Here is a 17,094-nt window from a genome sequence, read left to right as displayed (position 1 = left end):
TGTGCCCCACCTCCCCAGGTGGGAAGGAGCCAGGGAGAAGAGGTGGCTAGAGGGGCTGCCAGGCTAAAACCGGGACAGGCATGGGAAGTCTGACAAGTCCTCACAGGGGACACAGGGGACACTGCTCCTGCCCCGGCCCCAAGCAGCTACCTAGTCAAGGAGAGCGGCTGCGGGAAGGACAGGGACAGGTGGGCACTCTGGCTATGGCCCCCAACCAGGCTTTGCCGGGAAAGGAGCCCCCAGCCACCCCTTCCCCCCAAAGGTGCCCCACGGCCCTGGTTCCTCAGAGTGCGGAGCGTGGCCCCGGGACTGCCGAGGGCTGCCCGTGGCCGCCTGCTCACCGGTCCTGGAGCCGGTCCTGCGTGTCCTTCAGCCTGGCCTTAAGGTGCCGGATGCATACCTCCTTCTGCTGCAGCGGGGTCAGGTACTGCTCGGGGGTGGGCGGCTTGATGCCATGGTTGTCGCTGCACAGCGTGTACTTCAAGGAGCGCCTGCAAGGGGACGCTTGTCAGCCAGGAGGGATGGAGAGAGGAGCAGCAACAGGAGGCCAGCCTCACCATCCTGGTCCCAGGGCCCCCAGGAGGTTCTAGGTCAGGCCTCCCCGACGAGGGCCCCTGGGAACTGGAGAACACCCAGCCCTTTTGTGGAAGGTGGGTTTTATCAAAGCTCTTCTGAGTGAAGACCACAGCGTCAGGGCGGGGCGCTCCAGGCTCTTCTCGTTGGGGTTGGGGGACACACTAGAGAACACACGCACAAGCCTGGCACCGGGCCGGGCACCTTCCTGACACCGTCTCCATCAACCCAGTCCCAGCGGGAGCTCAGGCGTCCCACCTCCCAACCCCAAGAATGAGTCAGGGGCTGGAGGCTGGTGGCGAGGGCCTCTGCCTCCTCGTAGTCTGCACACACACATTCACTGGGAGTGCACACAGGGTATGTGGCTTCCCGGGAGGTCTTCTTTGTGCCCGCACGCCCACATATGTGAATGTGCACCTGTGCCTGTGCATCCCCGTCTGCCGCCCTCGCAGGCACTCGTACGTGTGTGGACACCAGCCCACGCATGCATGCATACAAACGCACACAGCCCTTCACTCTGGGGCACACATGAACACACGTTGTACCCTGAGCCTGAGGTGGCAGCACTGCTCTGGTGGCCACATGCTCCCCAGCGCGGGGCGGCACAGATGTGCGTGTGTGAGCACGCCCCGTCCCACCAGTGCAGCGGAGGAGCGAGGGTGAGGCTTTCACCCAGGGAAGGAGGGGACCCCAATTCCGCCAATAGACCAGGGCCCAGCCTCCTCGACTCCCCGCTTTCCTTGTTCTGTCCATAGAAAACCCCCCTTGGATCTTGGCTTAAAGGCCTGGACATGTTCTCACTCAACGTGGCCAGAGACTTGCTGCCACCCAACTCCTTTGCTCCTTTAGGGGACGGGGACTCCCAGTTGTAGGGAAGGGCAATGACATATTATGGGCCTGGAAAAGACAGGCCCTGGTGAAGGCCGTCGGCCGCAGTTGGGGGCAGTTTTAGAGGTTTTGTAGAGGCTGTCTCATGTTTACTGAGGAAAACGTACTTGTTCATTATAAACTGTTGAGGAGAAAGTGGCAATAGAAGTGGAGAGAAAGAGAAGATTTTCTTCTCTGTACTCAAGTGGTCCCTACGTTTACCTCCGGTCAAATCACATGCGCTCCTGTGTTCTGTGTGGCAAAGGGCAGAGGAGCAGCGTGGGGTGGGAGCTCAGGGGGTACCCCTCTGGGGAGCTCTAAGAAGCCTCTTTCCAAAACAGAAGGCAGCCAGCAAGCGCCACGGACCCCGGATGGCCCGAAGCCCCGCACACCGGTCCTGTGTACAATTCGGGGCCTGCAAGGACTTTGGTTAGAGGGGCACAGCTCTGTGGTGAGCAAAGGGAGGTCTTCTCCCCACGCCCGGTGTGGAGGAACCAGGATTAGCTAAGCTAGGAAGTACTGAGGCTTCGAGAGGAAGTAACTATTTTAACTTTTTCATTTGCTTTCATGAGTAGTTTTCCCCAACATAACATTTAACACTCATACATTTTTAGTCACTAGCTCTATCTTTGTGGGGAAAAGAAATTATATATATATAATTCTTTATATATATATATATATAATTCTATATATATATGAAGAAAGATTAACTACAATTCCTGTCTCTCAGCGACTCATGACTGGGAACCCCTGGCCCCTGTTCCCCCGCAGCAGCTGCTCTCGTGGGGGCCAGAAGACCCCCGGGGGCTGCGGTTATGACATGCATCACAAACATCTGCTCCTGAAAGGAAAGCGTAAAGGTTGCCAATTACGTACTTTTTAAAATGTAAGTATGCGTATCCATCTTACTCATGCCCCTGTGTTTTGGAGCCTGGGGCTACAAACCGAGTGCTGGGGCCTGCACGCGTGTGCCACCGTCACGCGTGTCACTCATCCAACGTGCCGCCCACCAGTCGTGCCATGTGGGAAGCTCTGGGGGCTGCTGCCTCAGCACGAGCGGGGCATCGCTCCACACAAGCGACACCCTCTTCACTGCCATGGGCAAGACAAGCCTTCCCCAGGGCTCTGGCCGCAGGGGCTGCAGGCCCGAGGCCTCTGGCCCGCAGCTCTCAAGGACGACCAAAGTCCTGATGATGGCAGCTGCCCGTGAAGGGCCACCTACAGACGGCAACCACTGAAGCCTCCGGGTGGTCGGCTCCGTTTTACACGTACGGGAATGGAGGTGGGAAGCAACCGCATCCCAGGCCTGCGTTCTCAAGCCTCCACTTGTATATCAACACCGCCGGGCAAACAGGACTGTGCCATCGGCAAGGCTCTAACTTCCTGGCCTTTGAGGGCCCCTGGCTCCCCTCCCCCTGCTTCCCCCCCCCCACCCCATCCTGCTTTGCAAGTCTCTATTCGCGTTTCCTGAGAGCACAGATGAGGCTTGGTCACACACTTTGCTTTCCAAACCCACTCTGCCCCTCTCACCTTGGAGTGTTCCCCCGAGGAAAGTGAGGCGGCAGAGGCTGCAAGCTGCCCTCCCTCGTCATACCAGGGAGAGCACTAACCCTCCCTACTACCTGGCCCCACAGCCAGTCAGCCCCACCACCCCGGTTCCAGCCAGCAAGGCGCACAGAGGACTTCCTGGAGACCTGTCCCTTGCCAGAAAACGTGAGCCCCTGGAGGCCGGGGGCAGGGGGCTTGGGCTTTCTACCTCTTTCCTTCCTGGACATCAACCTGGAGGTGTAGGAGTCATCTTACAACTGTAACACCAAGGACAACAGCTGTACACTGAGGATGACGGAGCAGGAAGGCAGGTGACGGGGCTTCTGACACTTCAGAGAGCGGCCTGCCGCCAGCTCCCGGTTCCGAAAGCATTGCTCCTAGGGTGTCTGAGACACGGTCTTTGCTTATGTGCAGCTGGACAGTTTCATACCCACCTTACAGGCACAAGAACTGAGGCTCAGAGAGAGGAAGTGACTTGCTTAAGGTCGCAAGCCAATGAGTGTTGGGGACAGTTAGGACACCCACTTTCCCCTGCCCCGAGGGCTCCGAGGCTCCCCGGCCGGCAGGGCGGGGCCTGCACACAGGGCGGGGCCTGCACACAGGGCGGGGCCAGTTACCTGGGCGTGGGGCTGCTGTCACTGCCCTTGCAGGAGCCCGAGTTGCTGCTGCTGCTGAGAGAAGAGGTGCCGTAGGCATCCCGCACGCTCACTGGAGAGGTGCGCCTGGAGGCAGGAAGAAGAGGCAGGTGCTCGTTCTGGCTGGCGGGCAGCTGCGGGCACTGGGCGAACACTGCCAGGCCGCTGCGGCCCAAAGGGCCCCTACTTCAGGGTCACCGCCGGGAGAGAAGCAGAGGGGAAATGGGGGAGGGTGCACAGACAGGGGTCACAGAACAGACAGTGCAAATCAAGATGGAAAACCAGAAGGAGGCCTCTGGCTCCCCAAGGCAAGAATGGAGGCTGGGCAGGGCTGCAGGCCAAGGGTGGGGCCCCATCTGCTTTTAAAGGGGCCTCAGCTTCCAGGGCCCTCGAGCCCAGAGGAGGAGGTCCCTGCAGGGGCGGAGTCGCAGGCGGGGAAGAATGGGGGCCGGCAGGACTACAGACAGGAGGAGGAGCACACGGGGGGCGGGGCGGAACTCAAGGGCAGCCCAGCGGGCCTGAGCGGAAGGCTGCATGCCACCCCTTCAGCAATTGTGAGGATCAACCAACAACATTGATGTTGGCAGCCATCCAATGGTTTAAGTCTTCAGAGAACTTTACATCCACTATGTCATTTGTGCCGTTAAATAGTTCCAGGAGGAGGCAAATGTTAGCAAGCCCATTTTAAAGACAGGGAAGCTAGAGAAATGACTTGTTCAAAGGCAAACTGCAAGCTGGTGGCAGAGTGGGGACTGTCCCCCCACCCTCTGTCCTCTGAGGCCAAGGTTCTGGGCAAGAGGGAGACTCACCTGCGGGATCCAGCAGAGGCCCGTCTACTGCCCGACAGGGACATGGCCATGAGGCTGCGGGTCCGGGTGAGGGGCGGGATGGGTGGTGTCCCGGGGGCTGAGGAGAGAGGGCGCGTTGGGGGTGCCGCGGGGAGGGCCGGGCCGGGCCACGTCATCCTCTCGCTGGGGCCACTGCCCGGCATGGCTTTTCCTCTCGCCTTTCAGCAGGACACCCAGGCTCTGGCCACAGCTGGCTCCTGCCACCCGACTTAAAATTATTGGCAGAGCCTCAGGGCAGCCAGAAATCATCAGTCCAACCCCGTGTTCTCCAGACGAGTGACTGTGCCCCACAGAGAGCGAAGGCCTGCCCACGGTCACACAGGCGTCGGGGCAGGGCCTCCTGACCACCGGCGCAGCACTGCGTCCTCTATGCTACGAGCCAGGCCCCCTGGACCCCTGACACTCGGGCCCCACCCCTGTGCTGGTCGATCCTCCCTCCTCGGTGGGGGCTGCAGGCCGGAGGTCTCCTGGAGCAGGACCAGGAACCCCAAATTATGCTGGGCTAGTCTTGACGTCACCTTTCCAGAGTGCCCGTTGGCACGTGGCTTGGGGTTTCCCGTCTACAGGGGAGACAAGACAGACCAACATACCAGCACACGTGTAGAAAGACATATGGATACACACAGTCACAAAAACGTACCATGTCCCTGACATTCCAAGACGTGCTACACAGCTCTCAGAGAACATGCTTAGGGGACCTACACACAGTGCAGGACATGCAGCCGGGGCCCCCCCGCACATGTGTTGCACACACGCATGCCCACACTCATCTGTGCAAAAACGCATGCTGATTCTGGCATGCACCAGGCACTCAAGGAACAGGCTCACAGCAGATGAGGACTGGGGTGGGTGGGGGCAGGAGCCCTCCCACGGGGGTATATCGGTGGGGTGGGCCTAGAAGAATGTGACTGTGTCTGCAGAGGCCCATCCTTGGCCCTCTGGACAAGCAGGTAGGGAGACTCAGGCTCTCGGGCTCCTGCCTAGGAGTCACTAGGCTCCTCTCCAGGGAAGGGGCTTGGGCTCCAAGTACAGCCCCACAGGAGTTTAAGGCCGGGGGCGGGAGCCTGGGCTGGGCGGGGTGTTCACTGCAGTGGGCAGGAGGCCTGCATGGGGTGTAGCCCAGAGCTGCGGAGTCCAAGTGGAGGGGCCTGGGCTCTCTGCAGCCAACATGCTCGTCCTGTGTCAGCTCCTGACACCCCAGCTCTCTTCTTCCATGCTCAGAGCAGGGACTACAGACAGAAGCCTGGGTTTCAGGAGACGCAGCTGAGGACACGGTACCTCACACGTTCCCACATGCTGGGAAACAAGCATTCACCAAGCCCCGCTAGATGTCAGACCCCAGGCCAAGCTCTTTACCCAGGCCAAGCACGTTACGTACATTACGCCATCGACGCCTCTCAACAACCCTATGAGGAAGTGCTGTGATTAGTCCCTTTACAGATGAGGAGTCCAGGCGGGGAGGGACTTGCCCGAGTCACACCCGCCTGATGGTGAAGGGGCTGGACCTCAAACCCTGGAGCCCCAGCCAAGGGCACCGCCCCTTCCCACGTCAGGGCCTCCAGGGAGCCTGGCCATCCTGGCCAGTGGCGGGGCTGCCTCCTGAGCAGACAAAGGCGCTACTCAGGTGGCCTGTTTCCTGGCTGTGACACAGAGGCAGCCTGTTCCCCTTGGAGGGCCTGGACACAGCCAGCATTGTCTGCGCAGAGGTGTCGGGTGCCGGTGCGGGAGCCTCCGACACCATGCCTGTCACCTGAGCTGCTCACCCCTGCTTGGCAACGCGTCCCGCCCATCACGCCCCGATCACCCAGGCAGGGCCTCCTGGGACTGTAGGGCCGGCACCTAGAGGAGGAACCAGAGGACAGGGGCTGGGGCAAGAGCAGCGCCCCCACGCTTGTCAGAAAGGTCACTCATGGCTGACTGCCGCCTGCCTCCTGAGCAAGTGCGCCGAGCCCTTTGTGGCCAGGCGACCATGCTGAGAGCTCTTGTTCTCCCAGCCCATTTCTTCAAAGGTCAGTCCCTCAAGGCAAGCGGGCCTTGCTAGCACATTTTGGCCAAGGTCACGCGGCTGCGGGTCCGACAGACCCTGGTTCCTAGCCCCAGCCAGCCTGGCTTCTCTAGCCTCCTCCCATCATCACGCCCTCCCTCTGGCTTTTGGGAGGATGCGAAGAGGAGGCTGTGCCTTCAGGGGGACTTCCCAGCAGAGGCGGGCCTCCGATCTGTGGACAAGCCTCGCTCTTCCAAGCCAGCTGGGATGCGTGCTGTGCTGCTAAGTAGCTCGGGTAGGAAAGGCCAGGCGGAATTCTAGGCCTAGGCAGGCAAGGTGCCTGGCTTGCCTTAGAGCTGTGTGTGGCCGTGGTACAATGAGGGCTTTGTCCCAGCTGTCTCTGCTCCTACCTTGCTTGGCAACCCTACGCCTCCTCCTCTTGAGCTCCCTCTTCCTTCCTCCCTGTCCAGGGGTGGGAAGGGGACTGCATTTGTACCTGGATGGAGCCAGTGGTCTCCTGGGAGGCCAGAGCCAGCCATTCATCCAGGACGGAGGTGGAGGTGGCATTTCCCCTGCTGGGACGGGACCTTGTAGGCAGGGGTCCCTCATGGGAGGGCGCAAGTCACCCAGGCCCAAAGGGAGCCACCTCTCTAGGATCCTGCTCAGAAGCCTTAGTGCAGGGCCTGTGCTCTCTCGGTTCCACCCTCCCCTGAAGGCCCCCAGAGAGGAGGCAGGTTGCTATGGCATTTGTCACTGTGCTGCCTGCTCGGCCTGGAGTCCCACAGGCCGGCCCCAGGTGGCCAGAGGCTGCCACTTGGAATGGAGGGTGGGAAGGAAACCCCTTGCCGTGCAGAGCTTGGCTTGCAGTCTCTCATCGCCTCACCCCCGAGTCAACCCAGCCCCTTCTCACTCCAGTCCCTCCATTTCCTTATCGTGCCACGGCCCCGCCAGGGCCACGCTGCTGTATCACGCCTTTGATCAGCCCCTCACATGCCCAGCATTTCCTGAGGGCCTACAACAGGGGTCCAGGGGCACAGCAGGACCTGGGAAACAGCGGAGGGGAGATGCAGGAGCAGTCAAACAGATCTGGGCTCAAATCCCAGCTCTGCCACGCTCCAGCCGCATGCCTTGGACAAGTCGTGCCGCTTCTCTGAGTGTGAGCTTCCTCATCTGTAAGTGGGGCTACGACAGAGTGCACCCCATGTCATTACTGTGAGAATAACCCGGAAGAACGCATGCATAGGCCTTAGCCCACTGCCCCCTCACACAGCCGGCACTCAACAATGGGGACCGCCAGTATTTTGGAAGTGCGTAACTGCAACGCAATGTGAGCTTCCAAACAGAAATGCATTCAAGGCACGGTGGTAGCTCAGGAAGGTCAGGGAAAGCTTCCTCGAACAGAAATTTACACTGGGTCTTGAAGGGTGAATAGGAGTTCACCAGACAGAGAAAGTGAGCAGGAAGAAGGAAGCCTGGGCAAAGGCAGCAGGTCAACAGCACGGCTGCTCAGGAAACTAGGACACCTGGTGAGGGCAGAGTCACAGTGGGGGTGAGGCCGCGGAAGGTGAGGCCCAAGGACACAGAGCTACAGAAGCCAGGATCTTGTCCTGTGGGCCACAGGGAGTCACGGAAGGACCTTAAAAGACGGAAGAACACAGTCAGATTGGCATTGTAGAAAGCCCCTGGGCAGGGGGCTTTTGTGGAGTAGGGCTGGGCAGGGACAAGAATAGAGGCAGGGAGATGAGGTAGGGGGTTATCAGAAACTTCCAGGTGAGAAACTAGAAGGGCCTTGGCCAGGGTGGCAGCGGGGGCGATGGAGAAGAGGGCCTGAAACTTCCTCAAAGCTCCATCAGAGGCCCCTGATTAAATCAAGATCGTGGAAAGCTCTCGATCCTGGTGTTCAGGGCCCTCTCCTCTGTACCCTCTCCAACCTGCTCTCAGCTGCCTGCTGACCCCCAGGAAGACCTGTGATTTACTCTCACATTTCTGCGTGGGCCGTCTGCCCACCCTGCAGCACCGTCCCTGCCCTGTCCTCATGCCTGTGTCGCACTCCGGCACTTCCGGTCTGGACCACTTAGCATGCCATGCCTTGGTTGAAATGCCACCCTCTGGGGGATTTCATAATAATAAGCACAGTCAACACACAGCGGTAAATAACACAATGGTTCAAACAGGCACATGTGAAAAGCCAAGGGGTTGGATTAGATGGTCTCTAAGGTGCTCCTGGATCCAACATCCTGATTCTAGAATCACAGAATTCTAGGGCCGTAAATGAAGTGATGGGCCAGCTGATGCTTCCTTCCCCTTCGATGACGAGGCCTCCTGGGTTTCCGTTTCCACAGCTGTAAAATTGGGAAGCTGCATTCTTCAAAGAGACACTATGGTGTTTTACTGAATCAGCAAGTCACAGCGGAGGAACCAAGTGCTTGGGTTAATCTAATATTCTAGCTAAGTGAAAGTCCCTGCATATACTATAAATTATCTCCACCCCCCCCAAAAGGATTAGCCATCAATAAAAGAAAACTCTCCTTAACATCCGTCCAAGGGAACAGAACAATCTGTGTCTGATGACTCAAGCTTCTGGTAGCTGTGGAAAGCAGAGCATCACGACCAACAGAATAGAACCTAGGGGGGTGGGCATGGGGGCTCCTCTCGCTGCCAAGGCAACACTGAAAGCAGAACATTCCACCCATCAAACAGCAGAGCGCCCCGTGCTCCCAGAATGCTAATGTGGAGAGCAGTAGGGGACGAAGGACCGGCCTGGGAGCATCCCAGCTGCCACACTCAGGATCTCAGAGGACCAGCACTGGGATGGTTATTCGGGGCTGAATTCAGTAAATCTTCCACTGGCTTCGCAACCTCCTCGACCACAATGTTCCTCCACACTGTCAGCGAGACCTGTGACCGTTCCTCCTGGACTTGGGGAGGGAGGCAGTGGTGGCATTTCTCCAGCTTGCTTCCTGTTTCCTGGCCCAGCTGCCCTCAGAGCTGGGACCAGAGACGGGAGCCGCGGGGACGCCTTCTCCTCTCCGTGGCAACCCTAGCACAATGGCAGGGCAGGCCCACCGCCGGGCCAGGGGCTGTCTGGCTTCCCTGGGCAACCAATGAGAGACCAATAGTCAGACTCCATCCCAGGGCTTGGAGGGCACAGAGCCCAGTGGTCTGGACGCTCACCAGGGAGCTTGCCTGTGGGGCTGCTGTGGGCGAGCCCGGCCTCCTCGCCATTGCACTGGAAGACGCCCCTCTTGTCTGTGTGATCCATGTGTGGACCGTCTGAAGTAAGACCGCGTTTTAAAAAGGTCTTGCGGGTTAAAAATCTACATAATATATATTTCCCACAATGAGCTACTACTTCCCATCCACTAGGATGGCTATAATAAAAAAGATCGGCAAGTCTAGGCGAGAACGTGAAGAAACTGGAACCTGCATGCATCGCCGGTAGGATGGAAAATGGTGCAGCTGCTGTGAGAAATGGTCTGGCGGTTCCTCAAAAGTTAAACATAGAATTACCGCATGATCCAGCAACTCCACCAGTGGGTACGTGCCCCACAGAAGAGAAAATAGGTGTTCAAAACTTGTGCAGGAATGTTCATAGCAGCGCTATTCACAATAACCAAAAGGAGGGTATCCACCAATGGATGAATGGATAAACAAACGTGGTATATACATAAAATGGAGTATCATTTAGTCATAAAAACTAGTGAAATACTGATGCATTCTAGCACATGCATGAACCTTGACAACATTAGGCTAAATGAAAGAAGCCAAACACAATGACCACATGTTGTAGGATTCCATTTACAGGAAATGTCCAGAATAGGTAAATCCAGAGAGAAAGAGAGAGAGAGAGAGAGAGAGAGAGAGCGAGCGCACAAATTAAAGAGCAAATTGGTTGCCAAGGGCTGGGGGAAGGAGAAATAGGAAATGACTTAATTGGTATGACATTTCTTTTTGGATTGATAAAAATGATCTGAAGTTAGATAGTGGTGATGGATATACAACTTTATGAATACAACAAAACCTCCTGAATTGTACATTTTAAATGGCTGAATTTTATGTATGGTATGTGAATTATATCTCAATAAAAAACAAATTTAAAAATCTATAATATGTCTGTTTTAACTGAACAGTTGTACAAGGACAGGCACAGTCCAGGAAGGGAAGGAGACTGCCCAGGGCGGCCCAGCAAGGCGCAACATGATGGGAACCAGAGCCAGGCCTCCGTCACGTTCCTGGCTTCAGGGTCTTCCTTGGGGCTCCCGAGGCCGGGCCGGCCTGGAGGGGGCAGCACCAGAGACTGCCCCTTCTGAAGGCTCTGCAAACCCACACGCCACCTAAGCCTCACGCGTCCCCTGTGGAGGGAGGCCAGGCAGAGGCTATTCCATCTGACGCACGGGAAACCTGAAGCTGCAGAGACTGTAAGATCACTCAAGGTCATGCCGTGGACTTCCAGGCCATGAGCTCCTACATTTCTACTGCATCATGAAAGTCTCACGATACAAGAGACCTGGGACACATATCATTCAGCTGCATGAAAGAGGAAAAAAGCCACTTTCCCAGGAGACTCTCAGACCACGGCGAGATGAGGGGGATACAGCCCTACAACCTGGCCTCCTCACGCTTCCATAAAAGCAGCCGCCACAGAAACAGGAGGGAGGCAGGGCAAGGAAGACTGTGTATGCCTTTCCCTGCTCCTCCACGAATCGGCCATGGTGGCAAAGGAGAAGCCCCACCGTGAGGACCACTGTTCTCAGCTCTTCCAATGGCTGCTGCGACCCAGTCTTTAGCCCAGGCCCTGTGCTAGCCTGCCACAGAGAGACCCTCAGTTCCCCTGAGCCACATCGCACGGTCCCTCTTGGTGACCTTGGGCCTAACCCTCTTTCGTCCCAGCTGCCTCGCGTATTCAGTGGGAATCTCCCTCCTGATCCCACCTGCCTCCTCAGGATCCAGTCAAGGTGATGAATGGAGGGATGGGGGACATTCTCGGGCAATTGGAAGACTGGACATGTTTTATTATTACAGCCACTGCTTCTTGAAGGGGATCTCTCTCTTTTATCCTCTTCAGAGATAGCCTTTGCCTTACCCACTCAGGGCAGGTCAGAGCAGGCCCAGGGGGTGACTCTGAAATTCCGGGCACCTCTGCCAGGCCTACTCCCGTGTGTGGCTCTCCAGGGCAATGTCTGGCAGGCCTCCAATATGGGAGCAGCAGGTGGAACACTGGCTTCCGTCCCTCCTCCATCCAGCTCTGTGCTAGGGCCACCCCTCCGCAGACAGCCATGGGGAGGTGTGGGAAACAGAGGGGCCGTGGGGCTAGTCCCAGCTCGGTGGCTGCCTGGCAAGTGGCTCCTGGCAGATGGAGGCCCTTCAGCGACCCTGGCTGCAGCATATGCTTCCCTGGGCTTCCTGGCGGACAGTGCTGCCAAGCCTCAGCCCCGCCCCTCGGCCTGCCCCCACTCCCGAGGCTCTGGCTCTAAGGCATCACAGCAGTGGGGAGAAGACAGGCCTCCATCCCTATGCATGCTCCCTTTTTACCAGATCTCTGTCCTGGTTCTTAGGGTCCTTGAGTCGGTGCCCTCTCCGCTTTTATCCCAGGTGCCGACAAGGGCTAACGCGCTCTTGGAAGTGTAGAGTAGAAAGGACCTTGGGTAGGCTTTGTCACAGCTCATCGTTTTATGAGACAAACTGACACCCAGAGAGAGCCTGGCATTTGTCTGAGGCTGCCTAGCAAGCAGGGTCAGAGCCTGGGCTGGGGGCTTGATTCCTGGCTCTAGTGACGCAGCTTCTGCACCACAGCCCCCACCCCCCACCCCACATTTGAATCCAGGCAAAATAAGAGCGAAGCGTAGCTTTATGACTAAAGAAGTCATGAAAGGAAAGCCTAAAGGAAAGACAGGAGAAGCCTCACCAACTCTAAGGAAGCTCACAAAGGACATGTAGTAAAATAGACATTGACTCCAAGGCCAAGGAAGAAGGGAATACCACAGTCTGACCACAAACACAAACATGGCAGCATCAGTAACAAGGTTCAGATTTGACTCCGGGCTTCCTGGCCACCAATGCAAAATGGGAACTTATGCCCAGTCTCCTTGTTCTCATGGTTAAGGGGGAGCGGGAAGCAGACCAACCAATTATTTGGGAGAATTATAGCCCTCCTTAAAATGAATGCTAAAAGAAATATCTGTGCATGGGATTTGCTGAAGGGGAAGAGGGCTGCCAGGTGGCTCCTAAGACAGAGGAAAGATGATGCCCTCAGAGCTCACCCAAGTCACCCTGTGCGTGCTGTGCTTCGCTGATGCAATGGTGAAGGACCCGTGGAATGCAAGGACCAAGGGCTACAGGGATGTGGCAATGTATCCAATCTGCCTGGGACCACGGCCCCTTCCCATGGAGATAGTTCCTGGCTCAGCCTGAGATCAGAGAGCTTCTGTCTTCCTGGGAATCCAAAACGGCACCATGTAAACTCACTCTCATTCATAATGTGTCTCTCATTCATATTCATTTCCTTCTCTCTCTCCCTCTCCTGGCATTTCATGACAATCTAGTCCAACTGCCACACTTTCTAAGCAGAAAACGGAGGACATGCCAAAGGCCACAGTGTGAGCTATAGGAGCAGGGACATGAGGCTGAAGGCCAGCTGATTCCGGTCCCACCAACCACTCTGGACACACCACTCCTGCTGGAAGCCAAGTCTCATCTATCTCCTTGCAGTTCCTGGGGGCTCTGCATGGAGTTCCTATCCATGGAGTCAGGAGCCTTCATCTCTCCTCCTAGGTCCTCTCTTCTCCAGCTGCCAGCTTCTCAGCCATCCACACAGCTGATTCCTGTCCAGCTGATTTCCAATGGCATTTCCCATGTCAGGTTGAATTCATTTGCCTTCGCTAAGATCCCGGGCCTTTGACAGGATCCAACACAGCTCATGCTTGCTGGAAGAGGGCTGGAAATCATCAACCTCCCTTCCAAGAAGTCTTCCCTCTCTGGAGAAGCTGTCCCATGTCTTAATTTAGCTAAAGTGAACATTTAGGAATGTTTTAGAAGGGAGATCCTGTAAATATCTATGTCCTATTTAAAAAGCCTTTTGTTGCTGAGAGGCCAACTAACCTAACAGAAAGAAATCATGGCTTTGGGTTCAAATATGGCTGGATTTGAATTCCAAACTCCACTACCCACTACCTTTGTGATGGTGGGAATGCCACTTCACTTCACTAAGCCACAGTGTCATCTGTAAGATGGGGCTAATTACAGCCATGCATGAGTACGGTCATGATTAGCAAGAGCACGTGCTCAATACCTAGCAAGGATCTGGTAAAGGAAAACATTCCATGAACAGCGGTGATTATGTATTCACCCAAATATAGTCTTTTAAAAAAAATCCTTACCCGAGGATATGCTTATTGATTTTAGAGACAGGAAGGGTTGGGGAAGAGAGAGAGACATCGATGTGAGAGAGAAACGTAGAACTGTTGCCTCCCGTATGCGTCTCAAAGGGGGACTGAACTCACAGCCTAGTTATGTGCCCTGACCAGGGATCAAACCCACAGCATTTTGGTGTATAGAATGATGCTCCAACCAACTGTGCCACTCAGCTAGAGCCACCTAAATATAGTCTCATTCTTAATGTTCTTCCTATGTATTACATCTTTATCGCACTCCAAAATCTTAATCTGAAATATTATAATAGTTTGTATCTCAGGATCCTTGACTACAGAATCATTTGTACCTACTTAGGTCAACTGGCTGCAGAGACCAGTGAACTTGCATGAGGGCGAGGAGGTGGCAACGCTGAGAGTGGGACTCAGAACCAATGCCAGCTGCCCCTGCAAATGACATCCACACTCAGCAACTCCCATCGGTCAACAACCCCAAATCCTGACAGCAGCGCCAGGAAAAAGAGGAAAGATACACGGCTGACCTTCCTGCTCTGTGGATTGTGCATCTGTGAATTCACCACTCCATACAATTTACTTGTAACCCTCAAGTCAGCACTCATGGTTCTTGCACGTCATTCTCGGACATGCGCGGAGCAATGGAAACATGCGAGTTGCCTGACGCCCATGTTTTCCGCTGAGGTGGAACAAGGTAACCTTCTTGCTTCATTTCTCAATTCTTTAACAAGCTTCCTTTCTGCAGTTTACTAATGCCATGTGGTTTTTGTTGATTTTGCTGTTGAATGTGGCCTGCAAGGGTAGTGCCGAAGTGCTGTCTAGTGTCCCTGTGATGTGCCTGATGGAAAAAATATGTGTCAGATAAGCTCCATTCAGGTATAAATTATAGGGCTGTTGGCATGAGTTCAATATGAATTAATCAACAATCTATATTAAGGAAGGTGTCTTTAAACAGAAATGCACATACAACAAGCTTATGTATTGATCAGTCGACGAAACTGTTGTGGCCAAAGGCTCACAGGACCCTAGCCCTGTATTTTCCCTCGGGAGCAAGGGTCTGGTTCGCACTAACTCAGGGTTGGCAGCAGCTTTCTAGAACACAGCTATTACAAACAATGAATTGGCTGTCCTAAGCACATCTGTCCAGCATACAGACTTGCACACGTTAGGTCTAGTTGTGTTTACGCACAAGTGTGCACACACAGACGCACTCATCTGCGCGCTCTCCGCTCCCTGTACTAAATGCTGCCGTGAGCACCAGCACCAGCAGTCCCTGCCGAGGGCAGAATGATTATTACGCAGGAGCTCAGGGTGTAGCCAGACATGCCTGGATTCAACTAAGAGTTACGCGCCTTCAGACCCGTCACACTCAGATAAGGCCAATTTCCTTATCTGCACGTGAGGTTAATCATTGCCATGACCAGGAAGCGAAGTCAAACTGCCAAGCACAGCATCTAACACACAACAACCCACAAACCACAGCTGGGGTATAGTTTCTGGCAGGCAGCAGGGCAGAGCCGTTTCAGGCCTATGTATTTGCCGAGGGCGTGTATGGGGCCCCAGCAGAGCCAAACGTAGGGCCTCTCCCTTCTTGGCAGGCTGACCTTCCTGCTCTCGCAGGCCTGGCCTCGTTCTGTCCAGCACTGTCTCCAGCAGGATGTGTGGGACAGGAATCCAGGAACCAGGGGGCGGGGTGGAGGGCAAAGCCAGAAGGCTCTCAGGGGCAGGCGACCCCAGAGGTCCCCAATGGGCAGCCCACAGTTCCTGTCATGCCTGTAGTCGATTTTCCTTGTACGTGCACATATTTTAACTTCAGTCAACATTTATAAATTGAGACCATTCACACTTTAATAGTCCAGATTTCTAGCTTGTCTTAAACAACCCCAAAGGCCCTGCAGCCTCTGCGTCTCACTCCGGCGCAGCAAAGACGGGCCAGCATTTTATCAGAGCTCCTGCTCTCGCACCTGGGCTGTAGTGGCAGCTGCCTAGCACTGGAGTGTGAGATCTCTTATCTAGCCAATCCCATTGGATGGGTAGAGGGTCTGGGGTCAGGGGTGGGTGACACCAGGTAAATCAGTGGTAGAACTGGGACGTAAGCCCTAGGCTCGCAGTTCTGAATCCGGGGCACTGGGATGCACAAGGAGGCTGGGAACACAGATCAGGGGGCTTGGGCTGTGGGGGACCTCCTGTCCAGGGAACGCCTACTGGGTTAGAGAGGGAGAGCGGGGAGCACGAGCTCTGGCTGTAGTCAGCAAAGCGCTCCTCTTCCCACCTGCTGGCAAACACCGACCTCCCCACCCTGTAAAAGAAACTCCTGCTCAGCTCTGTTGACACAGTGCTCTCAGGTGTCCCTCCCACCGGCCTCTCCCCATGAGCAGACGGAGACCTTTGCGATCACAGGGCCCCGGGGCGGCCTGCGGAGCAGGGGCTCTGTCCTAGGGCAGGATCCAGCGGAAACCTCGCTCTGGGCAGACTGACCATAAACTGTAGCTGTCTCATCTGTAAAACAGGATTTCAACGGCGAAGGTTTCGTTAGATAATGCAGTGAAGAGCCTGGCACACGCTACCCAACGATCGCTGGCTTCTTTCCCTTATGCTAGAAACCGAGGCCCAGAGACAAGTGAATAATTCATCCCAACAAGATCATGAATGAAAACGTGCTCCCTTAGCTCTGACTGGGTATTTCTTAAATGCTGAATATATTTACCAAAGTAGTTATTATAGTCTAAGAGTAGTATATACCTTAAAAAAAAAACAACCCTCCAGTTTCACTACTCAAAGATAAATCACTGATTAATTTTATTGCTGCCTCTTCTAGCTTGTTTTTCTAAGCACAGAAAAAAAACCTTTTTCTTTTCGGGGACTGTTGGTTTCATACAGTGATAACCATGGTATATATGAACCTTTGTATCTTTAAAAAAGTTAACATGGTTTAAGAATTGCCCATAATATGGCATATGTATTACAACAAGTATTTTATCGGCTGCATATTATTTCATTTCATGGGTCCATCATAGTTAACATTCCCTTTCTGTGGAACACTTAGACTTTCTATCAAAAAGAATGGTAGGTTAGATATCTTTGTGCATAACCATATTTCTGTATTTACATTTATTTCCTCAGAATGGATCCCCAGTAGATCTGTAAGGTCAACAAGATGCTACCAAACTGCTTTCCTACAGGGCTGAGTTGCCGGTTGACTCTCCTCCCTCCTAACACGTGCACGTCAGCTGTGTTTTCCACTCGACGATGCCACT

The 17,094-nt window shown here is 55.0% G+C and overlaps 1 protein-coding gene across 5 annotated transcripts in view; it reads right to left on the bottom strand.

The window, feature by feature from the left end:
• Positions 1–17,094, bottom strand: part of SNPH (syntaphilin) — a 37,773-nt gene that overhangs the window by 7,039 nt on the left and 13,640 nt on the right. Inside the window, exons 1-4 of one of the 5 annotated variants that reach the window (XM_054573938.1) lie at positions 12,716–13,195; positions 4,433–4,529; positions 3,606–3,809; positions 342–491 (exon numbers count right to left, since the gene is read on the bottom strand). In XM_054573938.1, the coding sequence (XP_054429913.1) occupies positions 342–491; positions 3,606–3,809; positions 4,433–4,482 (404 nt within the window). In that variant the 5' untranslated portion in view covers positions 4,483–4,529; positions 12,716–13,195. Of the gene's footprint in view, positions 1–341; positions 492–3,605; positions 3,810–4,432; positions 4,780–12,715; positions 13,196–17,094 lie in introns of those variants that run through there. The other 4 variants (XM_054573937.1, XM_054573934.1, XM_054573935.1 and 1 more) reach the window with 4 other exon arrangements.

The sequence above is a fragment of the Pteronotus mesoamericanus genome, unplaced genomic scaffold (genome assembly GCF_021234165.1).
Source record: "Pteronotus mesoamericanus isolate MK-2021 breed Mesoamerican mustached bat unplaced genomic scaffold, CSHL_Meso_final contig_25, whole genome shotgun sequence".
Classification (NCBI taxonomy): Eukaryota; Metazoa; Chordata; class Mammalia; order Chiroptera; family Mormoopidae; genus Pteronotus; species Pteronotus mesoamericanus.
This window is presented reverse-complemented; position numbering and strand designations above follow the sequence as displayed.